This window comes from Protopterus annectens, chromosome 10.part0, assembly GCF_019279795.1.
Source record: "Protopterus annectens isolate FY-2018-M chromosome 10.part0, PAN1.0, whole genome shotgun sequence".
Classification (NCBI taxonomy): Eukaryota; Metazoa; Chordata; order Ceratodontiformes; family Protopteridae; genus Protopterus; species Protopterus annectens.
The window spans coordinates 720663256-720681640 of record NC_056744.1 but is presented as its reverse complement, the minus strand read 5'-3'; the positions used below and the strand labels follow the sequence as shown (position 1 = coordinate 720681640).

Genomic DNA, 18385 nt, shown 5'->3' with positions numbered 1-18385 from the left:
TAGTCTTCTTGGGTTGCAGACCGGAAACCAAACTCAAGCAGGCCTTCCTGCCATCAGACAAGGTGCAGAGCTTCTCCATTTACTTCCAGTCTTGCCTGCCCCCTTAGGCTTACACAACAAAGAAAATCCTCAAGGCACTGTAGTTAATGGCTGCATCCATACCCATGGTTCCCTTTGTTAGACTGCATGTGAGAAAGATACAGTGGTACCTGAGATCCATTTGGTCTCCATACTCATTCTTTGGACATGAAATCCAAGGGTGGATGTCACAGGTGAACCTCAACTCAGGCCTGCCTTTCAAACTGCAGATACCATGACAGGAGCTACCCACATATGCTTTGGATGTTGCATGGGGAACATGAACAGGTTCACTAAAAGCATCAGAGCCAGTGGCCTCTGCATCTGAAGTCAGAGTACATCAGCCTGAAGGATATGTGAGCATTTATACAGGCCCTGCAGACATTTTCCCACTCCTGGGCCTGAGGACATCTCACAGTTTTCACAGACAACACTGTCATGTGGCACATAAACAAGCAGGAAGGAACCATATCCTATTAGCTATGCAAACTAGCTCGTCTGGTGTGGGATCAGGCACCAAAAGCAAACTTGTCCCTTCAAGCCATTTACATTCCCTTTCAGAGCAATGGCCTTCCTTTGGTCAGCTTAGAAAGCCTGCAAGGATCTTAAAAATATATGTTGAACAGCGAGATCTTCCTAGACATGTCTACAAATGGGGTATCCAGTAGCTAGACACATTTGCCTCCATCCATAACAAACAACTGCCTTGTGTCTGCTCCAAGATTCCTTGTCCTCGAGCATGGAAAATAGGTCTGGTGTCTTTTCACTGGAAAGCGTGGCTCCTATATGTCTTCCCTCTACTTCCTTTTGTCCCAGTGGTCTTACTAAAAATCCAGAGAGACAAACCAAAGATTCTACTGATTACTCCCTTTTTGCCAAGGCAGTATTGGTTCCCCCCTCGCTACCACGTAACCAGGGGTCATCATCACATGCTACCTCACAAAGTGAACTTGCTCACACAACAGAAGGGGCTCTCTTCTTCACCTCAACCTGTCACCCCTCTTATAGATAATAGGATTCTGATCCGTTTCAGACACCAGTTCTCTGAGGATGCACTTCAGGTTCTCCAGGAAGCAAGGAAACCTACTACCTAGAAGTCTTACATAGTTAAGTTGAAAATATTTTATATTTGGTGTTATGCTCAATAAACAGGCCCCTATAGAAATGGGTGCTACCTTTGTCCTGTCTTATTTGTGTGACTTGTTAAAAGTCAGGCTCACTGTCATATGCACTTATTAATGCTAAAAGCATTAGAAACCAGACTGACAGCATACTCCTCACTCAAGGTACACCTGTTGACCTTCTTTGCTTGCTTTATGTCTCTACCCTCCTCTTCTGTATAGAATAGAGGTGAAACAGCTTCTGAAGGTTTTATTCTACCTAAAACCTCCTAGGAAAGCTATTCTGCCTTCCTGGGACCTTAGCTTTGTTATGGAAAAACTCAGTCTTCCTCATTTTGAGCCAGCATCCTCTGTCTCTCTCAAATTCTATACTTGGAAAACCATACTCTTAGCTATACCCATACCTCAGCTAGATGAGCCTCTGAGCTACAGGCCCTGATGGCATCCCTTCCTTTCCTTATCTTCCATTAGGACAGAGTGCTTTTGAGGATCATTCCCTCTTTGATGCCTGAAGTGGTAAATGAACTATCCCACAATCAGGCCATTGGGCCCCTACTTTCTTTCCCAACCTACAAAATACAGGAGAGAGAATCCAATCCTCCACTCACAGGATGTGAATAGACAACTCATATTTTACTTAAACAGGACTAAGTCTGTCCACAAGACTGACCAGTTGTTTGTATCCTTCCAGGAAATCTTGCTGGGTAAACATTTTTTTGAAACAAACTATTGCTAGTTGGATTTCAAAGTCCATTTCCTTTTGTTACATTCACCATGGCAAATATTACCTTCTCCTGCAAAGGCACATTCTAACAGAGCAGTGGCTTCTTCTGGAGCTTTTTACTAGGGGGTGGTCTTGAGAGCTAGGGGAAGCTGCTTTATCCTCTGTGCATACATTTACCAAACATTACATAGCAAGTCCGTTTTCCAAATCAAGAGATACCTTTCTCCAGATCAATCCTCTCAGAAATTCTTGACGGCTCTCCTAAAGACATCATACAGTTGTGTAAGAACTTACTGTAACAGTAGATGTCCTACTGATCACTGTTGCAGTATTCCTTCCCACCCAAACCCTTTCCCTGTATTTGTTTACCTCTTTAAGGAACTGAGGAGGGACCATTTTCTGCATTATCCCTTCTTAGCTGACCTTTTTCTCTAGTTTCCTCAGGTGTCTACAGGCTTCCTGGCATGGAGATAGTCTGAAATTTGACATTCATGCATCGGCATCCCTTACGGCCTGCAGGCTTAGGTCATACGTCGCACATACAGCTGTATAGAAGGCTTTGGTGTTGGTACCCCAGTTGAATATCCAGGCTATCTGGCGAGATAACCAAACAAGTTGTACTGCAGCAGTGATTAGTAGGGCGTACTTCCTACAGAACTGTAGTTTCTTGCAAGATGTCATTGCTACCATTCTCATGAAAGAATGTATGTGGTGATGAAACAGTTCTGAAGGATAAATAGTTTGAAAGTAAGGCAAATTTTTCACATGCACACACTTGTGTGTGTATTTTAACAAACACTGTATTCTTCAGGTCAATTATGATCAGAGCAGGACCAGCTGAAGTTACTTGGGCAGTCTTCCAAATAGTGAATATTGACATCAGGCCTCATGCTTGAAAATGTTCTAAATTGTGTGTGTGTGTGTGGGGGGGGGGGGTCCAAATAAAACTGCTAATAAATGTTAAATTTTCAGAACTTATAAAATCTGACACTTTTTAAAGTATTTTTTTTTTTATGTTTATTCTTCAAATTGAAGAAACCCAAGAGTTGGGAGAGTATGAAGGGCAAAGGTCCCCAAAACTTGGGTCTTGGAAATTTTGGGCCGGGTGAAAACAGCATTCTAAAAATTACAGGTTTTTACAGTCCTGAAACCTCAACAATTATTATTCATAATTTCGTCACTCAGATTATTTAAATAATGAGCACCGTTTTGTGATTTAGTTAAAGTCTAGACTTGGTTTTAAACATTCAATTTCTATATGTTGATGCCTCCACGTTACAAGTAAGCTTATAGTTATTAACTAAGTTTTTTTAATTTTCTTTCTGTTTCACAGGGGCCATTAGAAGTAGCACAGGTGTTCTTGTGTGACATACCAAATGATCCTAAGCTTTTTCGACACCATAATAAACTACGGTTGTGCTTTAAGGATTTCACAAAAAGGTATGCATAGTTACTTACAATTCTTTTAGTTTTATCAGCAGTTTGGAGGAAGCACTTCGTACTTTCTGGTGGGGAATTCCCCACAGCAGTCTGATGTACACAAAAGATGGAAGTGAAGTCAGATTTTATTTTTTTAATGTTTCTTTGTGTTTATCAGATATTGCAATTTGCCACAAGATATAGCCACATGGAAGCAGTGCAAGATAACATTTCCTAATTATTAAAAAAAAAATTAATGTTTAACATTGAAGCAAATAGCTACCTGAAGCAAACTACTGACATCATTTATTTATTTAAATTAGTGTATTGGGGTAGAACGCTGATGAAACAATGACCGATTACAGGATCAGCCTGGGTTACATCATAATTTAACAAAATAATGTACAGTATATAAATAGCAGTGATTTACATTTGAGTAAGCAAAGAAAATCGTTTCAAACAATAGATATACACAGCAGATCTTACAAGCCAAATATACATGCAGTTACATAAGAGGAACTGATAAGGGAGAGTAGAGTTATGAAGAAGAAAACTGGTGGCAGCCAAAACTGGAAAAAAATCAAAAACACAAAAACCACCAAACACCAACAGCAGACCAAACTCTGAATTTTTTTTTTAGCGTAATACTATTTATTCAACGCTTTTGTCTAAAACATAGACTTCTTCAGAAGTATACTGACAGCATATATCACACTTATTGAATACTAAATATGTTAAAAAACTAACCAGTAAACATTCCAATTTAATTAATCTAAGTTCTTAGAGTGCCCATTACAGCCAAATGTTAAAACCAGTGAACAAGTTTTTGTAAAATCATATACAGTCAGTGCAGAAATTCTTGTTTAATAACGAATGGCAGGTCTACAGTCTTTTAAAAAAAACATTTGATATTATTTTCAGTTTTACAAGGTGTTAGTGTCGGTCAAAGGTTAGAAGATCCTAAGAATGCTATTGAAAAGAAGGAACCCGATTGCAGGTAAAATTAAATGCTGATAAATGTCCAGGTCTCAATGAAAACATTAATATCAATTTTTTTTAAAAGACCATAGACCTGCCATTCATTATTAAACAAGAATTTTTGTATTGATTGTATATGTTTTTTACAAAAACTTGTTCATTGGTTTTAACGTTTGACTGTAATGGGAACTTTAAAAATGTAGATAGGTTAATTCAATTTGAATGTTTATTGGTTAGTTTTTTAACGTATTTAGTATTTAATGAGTGTGATGTATGCGGTCAGTATACCTCTGAAGAAGTCCATGTTTTTAGATGAAAGCATTAAATAAACAGTGTTACACTAAAGAAATTTCAGAGTTTGGTCTGCTGTTGGTTTTTGGTGGTTTTTGTGTTTTTAGTGTAGAGTTATGGCAGTAGTGGGTAGATTAGGAAAGCTATTAGAGATCAGTAAGATGAAAGAGGGGACTAGATTATCCGTATTGGGTTTAGACCAGTAATGGTGGGGTAAACCTGAATCAGAGTTTAGAGTAAGGGAGTTAATCAGGTCTGTGGGCAGTAAAGGTACTCTGCAGTTGGCGATTAGTTTAGTTGATACTTCCTTTAGGTGGACTGTTGCAATCAAACTGTTTTAATAAGTATTGCTTAAACTCTGGCCTGAACAAGGAGCAGTTTATACGATCAGTTAAATCAAGACAAAGTGACTGCAGTAGTTTTGTGGCCATTACAGAGAAGTAATGGCATCTAGTCTAAGAGAAGGGATTTGTAAGCAAGGACAGGCTCTAGCTTGGCTTCTTAGGTTATAGGTTTGAATGGCAGTCAACAGTTTGGAAGAGAGAAGGGTGGGGGTGTCATGTTTGAGTATTCTGAAGAGTAAGGAACCAAGAAGTAGATTTTACTTGGCCTGTACTGGGAGCCACTTGGCCTTTGAAAGACTAAGGCAGTGGTGTTCATTCCATGGTGAGTTAGATATAAATTGGCATGCTTTATTGGAGAATGACAATGATTGACAGAGGCAGATGCAAATAAGGGGGGGACCATGTTCAAGTTGAACAAGGATGCCTTTTACTGGATGCGAGAGGAACTAAGATATTTTATTGGGCCAGAAGAGTAGACTGATCTTGGCTGTCAGTTCTTATATGTGCTCATGGAAATTTAGTGATTGGTCTGGCCAGATCCCCAAATTTCTAAAGTAGATTCTGGTTTCGTTAATAATAGTCAAGGATATGAATGGACTGGGGGGGGGGTTTGGCTAATCTTTTATGGGTGCCAAATAACATGGCATTTTTGGCACTGAGCAGTAATTTATTCTAATTTACATAGTGTTGTAGCTGAAGAAGGTTCCTCTGAGGTTTAGTTTCAATTGTATGATTTGAGGGATCAGATCTATAGATGATTCTATCATCTGAATAAAAAAAGTAGTGCAACTGGGGCAGGTATGGTAGAAGTTTGTTCATGAAGATTGAGAACAGAAGAGGTGCTATATTGTAGCCCTTTTGGACTCCAGAGTGAGTGGTGGAACTGTTGGAAAGAGTAGATCCTATGTTTACCTGGAATTAACAGTTGGAGAGAAAGTCTTTGAAAAATGCAGTGGTGTCAGGGCTGATCCTAAAGTCTTGCAAATGGAGAAGTAGAATTGGTTGGGATGGGTTGTAATAATGAGGTCAAGAAGTGAATGGTGATTAAATTTGGAGGCTGGATCTAATTGGGATGCCTGCTAGTTGGAGCAGTCTGAGATCAGCATGAAAATTAGTTAAATGGTTAATTGGGCCTAGAGGATGAAGATCATGTAGTTTTGGTTTGATTTGAGAAAGTATGGAAAAGAGTATTTTTTTTTAATTTGTAGAGTGAAGCAGAAGGTGGCAGGTAGGCAATAGCCAAATACAGGTGCTGAAAGGACTTGACTGGAAGTTTAGTTAGTAACCAGATGGGGTTGGAGTTGATGCACTGGCTTGGAAAATAAATGAGGTGATAATAGAGAATGTGTGCAGAAGCATTGCACCACCACTAGGTCTGGCACCTGACTGGTTATCAAATGAATGAGTATACCCAGAGAAGAAATGATGTATATGATGATGATGACTATCCTTTAGCCAAGACTCCGTTATTGCAAGCAGATCCAGATCAGGAGAGTGTGAGGTCAGAAAAGAGCTTATGCTGTCAATCTTATCTCTAATGCTTTTAGCATTAAGAAGTGCATATGACAGTGAACCTGACTTACTGTGTCTGTGTATATGGGCTTTTGAAGCTGAGAATTGTTTAGATTCTATGCCATTGATGAGAAAGGGAGAGAAAGACGGAGGTGTGAGAAAGGAAATGCAAGACATAGGTAAGATTAGACAGAAAATATGTAATGTTGACAGAGAAATAACTTTTAATGCTGTCTACTGGTATATGAGGTGGAAGAGTGCCTGTTTTAGAATGTAGTATATGGGTATGAAGATTAGACTAGTCGTATGTGGTAAATGTTATAGTAACAAGTCAGCAGGTAGTATTCAGAGGTACAAGGATGGGTTTTAACTCGATCTTGTGTGTGCTAAGTGGAGTATAAAAGTCAGAAGAATGTCTGAACTAAGAATATGTTTGTTTGAATATGCTGTGTGGTTTTAACAAGGTTATTCAAATAATGAGAATTGTGGGTGTGGTGCAAAAAGGTTAAATTTGAGGATTTGGGGAGTGGTTTGGCAATTGAGATTGGGAGAGGAGTGAAGTGGGACACACCTGCAGACATGTGGGTGTCAGTCAGTCTGCACTTAAGTAGACCTGCAAGGTTTGCATCTGCCTTAGAATGATTAGCAGGTTAAGTGTAAAAAAAACAAGAAATAATGCTCAAGCATGTTCACTTAGAATAAAAAAGCTAGATGGGACACTAAAGAAGTGTAGGAGGAGATTGGCTACCTAGTGCTGATAGCAACAAAAGCATTACAATCTCGGGCATATTGAAGGATATCTGTAGTTTACAAGGGGTAAAACAGTAATCTCTGATGAAGTCTTAGCCACCTGAGATGTATTCTCTTGAACATCCTGCTTGGTAGATGGTGTTGTATCCAGCAAAGATTATCTCAGATTTTGCATTTTCTTGTTAGAATAGTTCTTCCTGGAACTTCACCAGTGTCATTGATGGGAAAACCCCCTATAGGAGAGATTGTCTCATCTTTTCTTAGTTCCGTCTGTTATACATCTCAGCCCCAGTCTTAGGGATAGGCCAGCCATGATGCCACTTAATTGTTTCAGTGTAGGTACCAAACAGAAAATAGTAAAGCACGTAACACAGAGGTATTTTAAAATGATATGTGTAAGTTGGCATTTGGCCTATGTGCATCATACTCACTGCTGCAGCAAACTTTAAGATATATGGGTTATTGTATCTTGCCCAAAATACAAGAGGCCAATTTCACAAGGCACTGTCTCCCTCCCGCACCTTCATTTTGACTGCTGTTTGGACAGCCCATTGGAAGGAAATCAGCTTTCATGGTGAAGCAATCTTCATTATTTCCTTGCTGCTTTGAAAAGCAGCAGCTCTGGGTCTTTCTCAGGAGGAGTAGTTGTTTTCAAGCTTCATTTCTGGCAGGTAAGTCTCCATTGAGGAACACTTCCAAATGGAAATTGTTGCCCTTTTAAGAAATATATATTTTAAATTGTGTCTTAAAGCTCTGTTTCCCTTTTAAAAATGTTTTTTTTTTCCTCAAAATGGGAAGTTTCCTATATGGGACCACTATTTTTAGCTATTAGCTAACTGTTTATGTCTGGGGCATTTTATGTGAAAAATGTCTACTGCTTATATAAACTTTATTCTTTTTTGTTAAAGTTTAGGGCTGGTATGCGTTTTAAATGAGTAGAAAATGTTTGTGCATGTTTTAGTGCTTGTATGCACTTTGTATTTGTTTCTGTCAGCGTGATCTTTCTGTTTAGAATCGTTTCTGCCTGGATTTAGCTGTGCTACTTGTGCATATTCTGTAAAAGGATACTGTGTAGGGAAATGTGTATGTGTCTGTGCGTGCTGCTTGTGAACACTTTTCTGACAATGACAACTTCCCTTCCAGCTAACTTGTTCCAGCAATGTTTACTTGATGTGGAACCTCTTCATCATGTTCCCTTCCCCTCCTCCTAGGTTTATATACTAAGTTTCTTGGAGTATCTTCTTAAAAGAGTTTGCAGAGACCCTGCATCACCCAGCTGTTCCTTTCTGTGCAGCTTGATAGAAGTACAATTTCAGAAATGTAGAAACCATTCCAGGTGTAGCCCTCATCATTCTGTCCCCTACTCTCAAACAGAGAAATTACCTCTCTGTTGCTTCAAGATCCCATTAGCCATCATAATTGTCTGTGTCTACTGACTCCACTCTCATATAATCTGCTGTAACTCTGTATGGATCCATTCCCATTGCATATGATGTCCAAAATTTGCCTTTAAATATGTTATATTGTCTCCTGTTCTGTTTCTGTTGCTCCATCCCATGCTTCCTAGCACTGAAATCAACCTGCCATACATTTCACCATTCCTTCAGTTTTGCTAAAGATCCTTTTAATTTCATTTACCCCAGTTTCTGTATTTATTGCACTTCTTGCAAATCTCATTGCCATCTTTAGAGAGAGAGACCTACATTTCCCTTCAGCCCATATGTCAGTGATCCAAACATTGAAGTGTACTGTACCCAAAACTGCCCTGCAGTGCTTGCCACTTTTGTTTCACTATAAATTCCATTTACTGTTGTCTTCTCTTTCCTGTTATCCATTTGTTTTTCTAACAAAGAATGTTCCCAGGAATGTATGCCAAAGATGGCAAATTGTGTATTGTAATGTGACAATATGCCCAAAAATCCAGTTTGACATAACAGAACCTACTCTGTGTCAGATTGAAAATCTATTAGATCAACCTGTCATGACCACACAATAAATCCACGCTGCCCTGCACCCTGTGCCTCACCTGCATTATCATATTTAATTATTTACTTTATAGCTGATTCCATCAATTCTTCAGTCATTGATGCCAAATACCAAACTAATTGGTCTGCGGTCTACCACTTTTTTCTTACAGCCATACATATAAAGTGGAATTCTGTTAATCTGTCTGCACCACCCCTTCTTCCCACAATTGCAGAATAGTAAGAGAGGTGGCTAGCTTAGCATGTAGCTGTTTCAGAATTTTGAGATGAATACTATCAAACCCTATTACTGACTCCATTTGCAGTTTTAAATTTAATTCTGAGCTGTTTGTTGACTGAGAACACTTTTAGCAGTCCTTCTCCTTCATCATACAAACATATGCCTCGAGATTGTCTTGTATACGACTTCATTGTTTTATTGAACATGTGTATTTGCTCATCATCTCTACTTTCTCCCTTTTCACCCTTTTTGATAAGCATTCTTGGTGTACCTATGCTTGCTAAGTACTAATTGAAGGTATTATCACCTTTCGTAGAGTTTTCAGCATATTCTTCAGTTTATGTTTTTGCTGTCCCCATCATGTTTCCTCTTCCATCTGTTTTATCTGCTATATTGTTCCTTTTTCTGTTGAACTTAATATTTTTGTGCTTCCATGTTCTGTTCCTTTTACCTTTAACATTCACTGCTGTATCATTTATAATCTCTGTGGCTTTATCTGCAATTTTGATTTGTTATTTTTCTTCACACAAATGTTTCTTGACTCCCTAATGTTTATTTTTCCTTACATTTTCACATCTTCATAGACTGCCCAGTTAATTTCTAAAGTCACAATCTCATTTGGTTGACGTCATCCTTCTGAAGGTTCAGAAATTTTATTTTGGTATGGTGTAATGCTGCATAAATATTAATTAATCATACTGTGTGATAGCGCTTCCCAAGTAATCATCAGCGTCTTTAACTAGGATATTCCCTTTCACCCCTTTGAGAGCACTAGATTCAGATGTTTCCCTTCTAGGGTAAGATCCTACGCAATTTTTCTGAAACTTGTTTCACGCAAAATATCAGGTACAACTCTTCACAGCTGCATGTAGCTGCTCTCCAAATGTTCTAGCTAATAAAACGACAAGAGGCATAGTCATATTCCCCTTAAGAAGCGTGTTATATTTTTAAGCCCTCATATATTTACATAGATTGCCTTATCTTTTCTTTTACCTTCCCTTATAAAAGGCTGTATTAATAGTTCGTCTTTGGTGCACAATACATTTTTCTGTCTCTAGTGTGACCCATCATATCTTCTTCCTCCCTGCATAATGCAGTAGTAATAATACTAAAAAGTGCAGTCACAAAACTGCAATCACTTAGTCAAGCATCCAACATGAAAAGTTGTTCTAATACTTAAAAGTTGTTTTTAAAGAGGGACTTTGTCCCTCTGTAGCCCAAGCATGGGTGGACTGTGCCACCTCACACCCCTTCTAGTTATATATGCAAACTCCAAGATTACTGTACTTTAACTTGGCTCTGTTTTGCAGAACACTGGAGCCATGACTGCAACTCAGGGGACTGGGGTTCAGTTAGTGGTTATGGCACTGGAGAAGACAGGCCATGGGGGTGAAGGGGCATGACCCATTCACTTCCTCCAGCACTCATGCTTCAAGGGTCATGGGCAGGGCTGCTTGGAGGGACATCTGCTAGCAGAAGTGAGGGTATATCCTCTATGGCTAGCCATTGTTTCTACTATTGGTCTTTTGAGCATTTTTCCCCCTTTAGCGCCAGGATGACAGATAAGCCATCTGGCTTTAAAAATGTGCCTCTTGGGGGCATAAAACTGCTAACCAGGATGCTCATTCAAATTGTGTGCATTGTCTAGGGACTTTGTACCTACCTTGATGAGAACTGCTGTGCCTGTGCTTCCTTCAGAACTTAGCATTAACGGACAGGCACTGTAAACTTGTGCTCCGGGTTTATGCCACAGCAGGAGAAGTTCCCCATCCTAGTCATCTTCTTCACCTTCATTGAAGTCCTCAAATAAGAATAAAGGAAAGAAGTCTGAGGATAAGGAGAAACAGAAGGATAAGGAACAGGAGGAGGGGAAACAGAAAGAAAAAGACTTTTCCAGGAAGCATTCTCTGGACTGATGGGGTTTGTCTGGTCCAGCTGCTAAGATTTCCAAGCCATTGGATTTGTCCTCGGCTCCAGATCCTGTCAGGGTTAAATGATCTACTACTCTATTCCCAGGTTCTCCCATAACCTGTTAGCCGCAGACTCAGATACCTTTCTTGCAAGAAATGTCCTTGCAGAGGGGTGTCAAGGTCTTCATCCACAGCTTCATCTTTGAAATAGGTGTAGTCTTCCAGGAGTTTTTATGAGGCTGATGTTGACAGAATGATAAGGAAGTTCTTGAGGACCCAGATCCAGCTGGGGGTTCTCCTGGTACCGAAATCTGTCAGATCAGGATTTGCCTCTTCCTGCCCTCTGATTGTCACTGCTTCCCAGATCCAACTTTCGGGTTCAGGCCCTTGGATCCAAGTTAACCCCCAATAAATACTGGTCTTGGATCCAAAGGATTGGAGTTCATTGACTTCAACTATTTCTCTGTCCCAGTTGACTTCTAAGTGCCTTAGGTCTTGACAGATCTCAGACCCGAGGGGTCAGACCTGGCATTGTAGGGTAAGGGTCGACTCTGAAGTTTACGGATCCATCCTTTCCTCTCACCACTTTGGCTGTGGACAGCTCAACTCTGGTGTTGTGCAGGAACTTTTAAAGCCAAAACATGAACATACAGACAAATTACCATGGCAACATCATATATGTTGTACATATGTATACAGCAAGCATTGTTGGAGAGGTAGAAATGTAGGTGTTTATCTGCTTCATGATTGCTCTGAGTGTAATAGAGCTAATGAAACAGACTGTGATACAAGCATGTCATGTTATATATACCTGAAAGAGTAAGCATTTTAAGATATGCAAGGTGTAATATTGAACATACAGAATACAGGTAGATAGTACCACTAAAGTGGTGTAGTAGCAGAAATTCAGCTGCAGTACATACAGTAAAGTAGCCACGCACCAAAGTAAGTTGTGTGTCCCAGTATGTACTAGTAGCCAGCACTGTCTGGAAACAGTAGTAAGACAATCATGAGAGAAAAATGTGATTCCTTGAAATTAGAAAGGGATGGGTATGCATGTGAATGGAGATCAACAGGGTTTTCAAGGCATGGTGAAGTCAACATTTTCTGATTGTTTTTATTTATTCATTAATTCCATTTGTTAATGAGGAATATTCGGCTGAGAGATAATAGCCCCTCTTTGGGATAGGTGAGAACTCCATGAAATTTACATATACATTGAATATGCAGTGATTGTAAAACAAAGAATTAAAACGTGCTTTAGAGGAAAATAAACATTGATCAAAAGTTAATTAAATTACAGATTATAGGCAAAGTTAACAGTATGACTTAGAAGTAAACAAGGGAAGAAGCTAAGCTGAAGCACAAAGTATCTGAAAGGAGTGAAGATACAAAAGCAGAAATAGAGGATAGTATTGAAGTTGTACAAAGTAGGACTATAACGATACGAGTGAGTAGGTTAAGTTGAACAAATATAGTAAAAGTGAGTAGTAAAGGGTTGCAGAAAAGAAAAAGAAGATATGACAGAATGGATTGAGGGGGTTTATCAGTAGTTCTATCAAATTTGTAGAAAATGTTACATTAGTCAAGGGTAGTATTAGATTACAGTATGTATCCTTGTTTTACATAAATGGCAAAATGGCAGTTCGAGTTTAGAGAAAAATGTTTCTTCAGTGTTAGGAATGTGCTGCAGTTTTATTTTAAGTGTGTGGGTAAGGAGCTCCAAATATTACCAATGTGGGCAGAGTTAAAGATGATAACTGTAATGATTATTAGATTTAAAAGTAAATTGATGTAGGTGCATAGTCTGGTTGGATTATATCTTTGAGTGATTGTGTCAAAGGGAAGATTTTTTTGTTGGATTTGTTTAAAATATGTACTAATTTGAGTTGGGTAAAATAGGGTTTGTGGTAGCTCTAACCAGTTTAATTTATGAAGTGCCAAATAATGGTGATATCTTTTTAATAAGTTAGCAGGCTGGCAAGGAGAATTGAATTTGCAGTTTGCGTATCTTGCCTATTTAGAAATTATATATTTTTTTCGGGTCTATGTCAATTTATCAAAGGTTCATTTCTGCAATTCTTCGTTCATTGAACCATGTACAGCGAACATTCATTTCAAGGAAAAGACTTTCCCAAGGAAAGTAATGAGTTGCCCAGTGTTTGGACTGTCACACAAAGCATAGTATTTCAAACCCACCCAGGTGGGGGGCTGTGCACCCCCCCAAGCTATATATACCAACTCCGAAATCGCACTACAGTGGGGAAAAGGGTAAATTTCTAATGCTGGGCAACTTATTTTCCCTGGGAAAGCAATTCATTGAACTGAATGTTCGCGGAAGTGAACATTCGCTGTATATGGTTCAATGAATGAAGGTTCGCAGAAATTAACCTTTGATAAAAGAATATAGATCCATTTTTCATAACATTTCAAGCTGCTTATAACGTGTGACTTGATAATCAAATTTCAGTTTGTTGTCTATGACTGTACCAAGTAGTTTTCCGTGAGAAACTTTTTCTGTGACTGTATTGTTAAATGTTAAAATATTGAGGGCAGAGTTTTGTGCAACATCATTATTGTTAAAATGAATGAGTTCTTTTTTTTTCTTTTTTGGGAACTTAATATTGAAGTGGACTCTTGAAACCACTTCTCAAGGGATCAGAAAGTGTTTTGTGTTACAGGTTCATACCAGGGAATCAATCTGCAGACCATTTCAAGCCTAGCCAAAAAACTCTATTCAAACATTCCCTTTAGCCTCAAGGAAGGCAAGATGAGATAGACCGGAGATAATTTGAGGCTGACCATTGAATTATCTAAGTTTACTTTGAAGGTGGCAGGACTGCTCCTGTGCTTGATATGTAGTGTAAGTTTGTTTCAGAGATGAGGGATATGTTGGAATGTGAGTCTACCATGCCAACATGTCTTATCTGCTGATGAAGGTTTATTTCCTTTAACCGAGAATTTGAAGTACCCTTAGTTCTACAAAGGAATAGGAGATCAAATAGGGTTGAAACTTTGACTAGAAAGGCTAGACATAGTACTCCACAGAGTAGTCTGTAAGAGACTAAATACAGAAAAAGGACTGACACTCTCTTGATAACTAAGATTTTTGAGGTCACTATAAGGTCTCCCAAGTTGTGCGGTATGTTTAGACAAAAGGTGTGTTATATTTAATAATGAATCTGATAAGACATGAAGTAATTAAGAGTTTTGTTGATTTAGTGGAGATACCTTTGGAAATTAAATTGACCAGATAAATGGCTTTCTGAACTACAGTAATGACCTGATGGTCAAATGAAAAGGAATCATCAATAAGAGTGCCTAGGCCACTTGCTACAGTGTCTGTTTGGAAGGGTGCATCTCCTGTACAGTAAGTGAAACTGTTTTACCAAAATGAACTATGCTACATTTTTTTTTTTTACATTTAATTTGAGACCATTTTTCTTGCATCAGTTGTTAACACTGTTTAACCCATGTTGGAGCAATTTTTGAGTCAGCTGAAGACTGGACACTGCCACCCAATTTACAGTTATATACAAACTAAGTGAACCATAGGCCAGGAGTGGTGGCCTGAAGGTCTGAGAAATATATACCCAAAACTGAGCCTTGTGGTACACCACTGGTAACTTTTTTCTTTCAGAAGTGGCACCAGCAACTCTAACCACGTGGGTTCTGTCAGACAACCAGGTAGTTATCCACTGCATAATATAAGGATTTATATTCAGATTTACAAGTTTATCAAAATGCCTGCATGAGGAATAGTGTCAAAGACCATGGCCAGGTCTAGATATGCTGTATGCACTGTGTAACCAGTATGCACTGCTTTATTTACTTTCTCAAAGAAATTAATGAGAGTAAAGAAGCAAGGCCTTCCTTTGACAAAAGCCTAATTGATGAGGGTCCAGAGTTAAGAGATTTTCAATGACTAGATTAATGAAGTCTGAAATAATGTGCTTCATAGTATTAAATATGAATTTACTGAGACTAAAGGGTCTATAGTTATCAGCGTCCATGGCTGGACCACCATTGTGTAATGTTATTACAGTACCTGTTTTCCAGGCTTCAGGAATATAACCAGTAGAGAGGTTTAGATTAAAGAGGTTGAGAAAAAACATACTTGTTAGTGACAATCAGGCAACATAGTGTGTTATAGTTTATAGTTATTGGTGCTGAACATATTAATGTAGAGTCATATGCATATTGAACAAGTGTTGCCATATTGTAAAGCCCATTTTAAATGTAGTGAATAACAAGGGTCCCAAGAATGGATCCTTGTGGGACTCTGACATTGTTTGGTTAGAAAATGATATAGGTATCTATCCCATGTACATTGTGGACACATTCAGTAAGATGGCTCAAACTGTTGTGTAGGTGAAAGGCTGGGGTCAAATGTTTTAAGTTTTTACAAGAGAAGGGTGTTGGAAAGCAAATATCTCCTTCCATTTCTGGTATTGTATGAAAATGGGCTTGAGTTTTGAGCTCTCTTAAGTCATCGGATGCTTTTGCTTATATGAGGAAGAACTAACAGTTATGGGCCCTAGGAGAAAGAAGGTATAGTCTTCTGTTGTCCTTTGAGAACTCCAGTTCTGGTCCACAGCTGATTGTACTAGTTTGCCTGAATAATTTCCTTCTCTTATTAGGATTTTTTGTGTATATACAAGACAGTAATCCATTTACTGAAACTGAAATAGTAAACTGCATGATGACAGTATCATAAATCTGTAAATCATCTTGATAAGTGTTTGCAAGGTGGTCTGACTTGAAAAAAGGCACTTGCAAACAGTGGATAATCCATATTCAGTCTGAGGTTGAAGGACCCCTTTCACAGTTGCATCTCAAGCATCAATGTACAGTAACATGAAAATCTTCCATCTCATGTTAAGTTGTTTTATGCTCTGACATGAGCAGATGTGTGTGTATAGACTGATGTAATTCGTTTCAAGCTGACACCTAGGTATTAAACAGTGTCATACATTTCTGCAGTGGAACCATCAGAATACAGCTCATGCCATTCACTTGGGACCTGGCTGAGCTTCTTGGGAGTACGAGTGCTAATGTTAAGGTACTGTTGAGTTATTTGAAGTTGAAACAAAATATGTGCACCTGTACCTGTGATCATGTCAGTTTGTAGATCAGTAGGAAGCAGATGGTGAGGAAAGACAATGTAGTTAGAACCTACCAGCAAGGTAGTACAGAAATGAAGCACAGATTTGCAGAAAACCTATAAAGATCATAGCAAGATTGGTGGTGATCACTGTAAGGTGCAGGATACCTTGGACATCTCTCTATCTTGTGCACAATTCAAAATTATTCTTGTGCCTGGACCCTATTCCTAAAACCTTGCCATTCAATTACTTAGCTACTTTGTGCACCTAGAATGCTGAGTCTGCTTTTCACAATGTGAAAAATGCTTGTTTCCCATATCCTCACTTGGTCTTGTTCACAAAAAAAGTACACTTTTGATCCACTCGTTTTTTTTCAAATTATTCTCCTCTCCATATCTCATTTTCGCATGCACACACACACACACACACACACACACACACACACACACACACACACACACACACACACACACACACACACACACCTCTTTTTCATTCTTCCAGCCTTTTTTCCAGGATGAACTGGTACTTTTCTGCTTCATTTTAATGTTAATCTCTATTCAATGGAAACAAGGTCTTCACTGTGATGTTTTCTTATGGAATGTTCTGTCTTTTGCCAGCACCTACTGTTTAACTCCTCTTTCTGATACTTTTGTGCAGTAATTCCATACCATATTGAAGCCCATCTCTCCAAAGTGCACATTCCCTTCTCTTACAAAAAATCAGATTTGGTGTAGTCATTGCATGGGGTATCACAACCAGTTTTCCCCTACTAGAAGTTTAAATGAATAACCACATTCTTAAATACGTTTTCAAAGAATGGTGCTTTCCTCCTTGGCTACTGCTGTTAAAATTCTTGTTAAGACGCTTCTCCTTGTTTCTTCTTTAAAAGAACTTTTATTAAAATAATTTAAAACAAAAAACAAAATAAAAGCTACAACCTAACCATTTGAAAGTTAGCGTTGTAACACAAAGAGATGAGCGCTTTCGGTTTATCAACCTTCTTCAGATCTGAAGAAGGTTGATAAACCGAAAGCGCTCATCTCTCTTTTTTGCGTTACAACGCTAACTTTCAAATGGTTAGGTTGTAGCTTTTATTTTGTTTTTTGTTTTAAATTATTTTAATAAAAGTTCTTTTAAAGAAGAAACAAGGAGAATTGTCTTAACAAGAATTTTAACAGCAGTAGCCAAGGAGGGAAGCAGCATTCTTTGAAAACATATTTGCAGCATTTCTTGGGTTTTCCGTAAGCGTTTGCTCACTTCTCTCTCTACTGCTAACATTCTTAAATGCAGTAATTATAAATAGATCCTGTTTTAAACCCAGTATCTGTATTTTAACAGTCTCACACAAAAATTACATTTATTTTCCATAACTACAGACATTGAGAATTATCTGTTAGTGCTTCTATTAATATTTGAAAAACTTCATGCTGGTGTCAAAAGCTACCCTAAAGTCAACCTAACTACTGAACTGCTAAAGAAAATGACCAATAAACTGTCCTTAAAATAGCAATCACAGGCATTTACCCCCCACCCCTTCATCACCAGCCTAACCCCAACTCCTTTGATTTAAACTTCATGCATCAACTTTTCCATGACAAAGGTGTTTGCTGTTTGGAATTCTAGTCATGTTCAGACTACGTGCAGATTCACTTGCTATTCCCAACCCTGAACTTTTTGCATGCTGAAAATGCCCATCCATTCAAAGGCTTCTGGCTTGACTCCACAGTATTCATACCTCATCAAAATGCCTTTTTCCAAAAACAAAACTAACTCTCGGCTAATGAATGTCTACACAATAACAAACTCCATTTCTGTATTTCAGCATTATCTGGAAAAGGGGATCTTCATACCATGCCTTCTGATCTTAGTTGCCACTTTTAGTATTAGTATATGCACAGGGCTTAGTATTTAATTCAGATGTTACCTGAATGATTGCATTACAAAC

General features: G+C 38.5%; 1 protein-coding gene across 1 annotated transcript in view; it reads left to right on the top strand.

Moving 5' to 3' along the window:
- The window catches only part of DOCK7 (dedicator of cytokinesis 7), a 3076229-nt gene that overhangs the window by 3035338 nt on the left and 22506 nt on the right, over nucleotides 1–18385 (top strand). The window contains exon 49 of the mRNA XM_044085545.1: nucleotides 3257–3363. Coding sequence (XP_043941480.1) covers nucleotides 3257–3363 — 107 coding nt within the window. The remainder of the gene's footprint in view (nucleotides 1–3256; nucleotides 3364–18385) is intronic.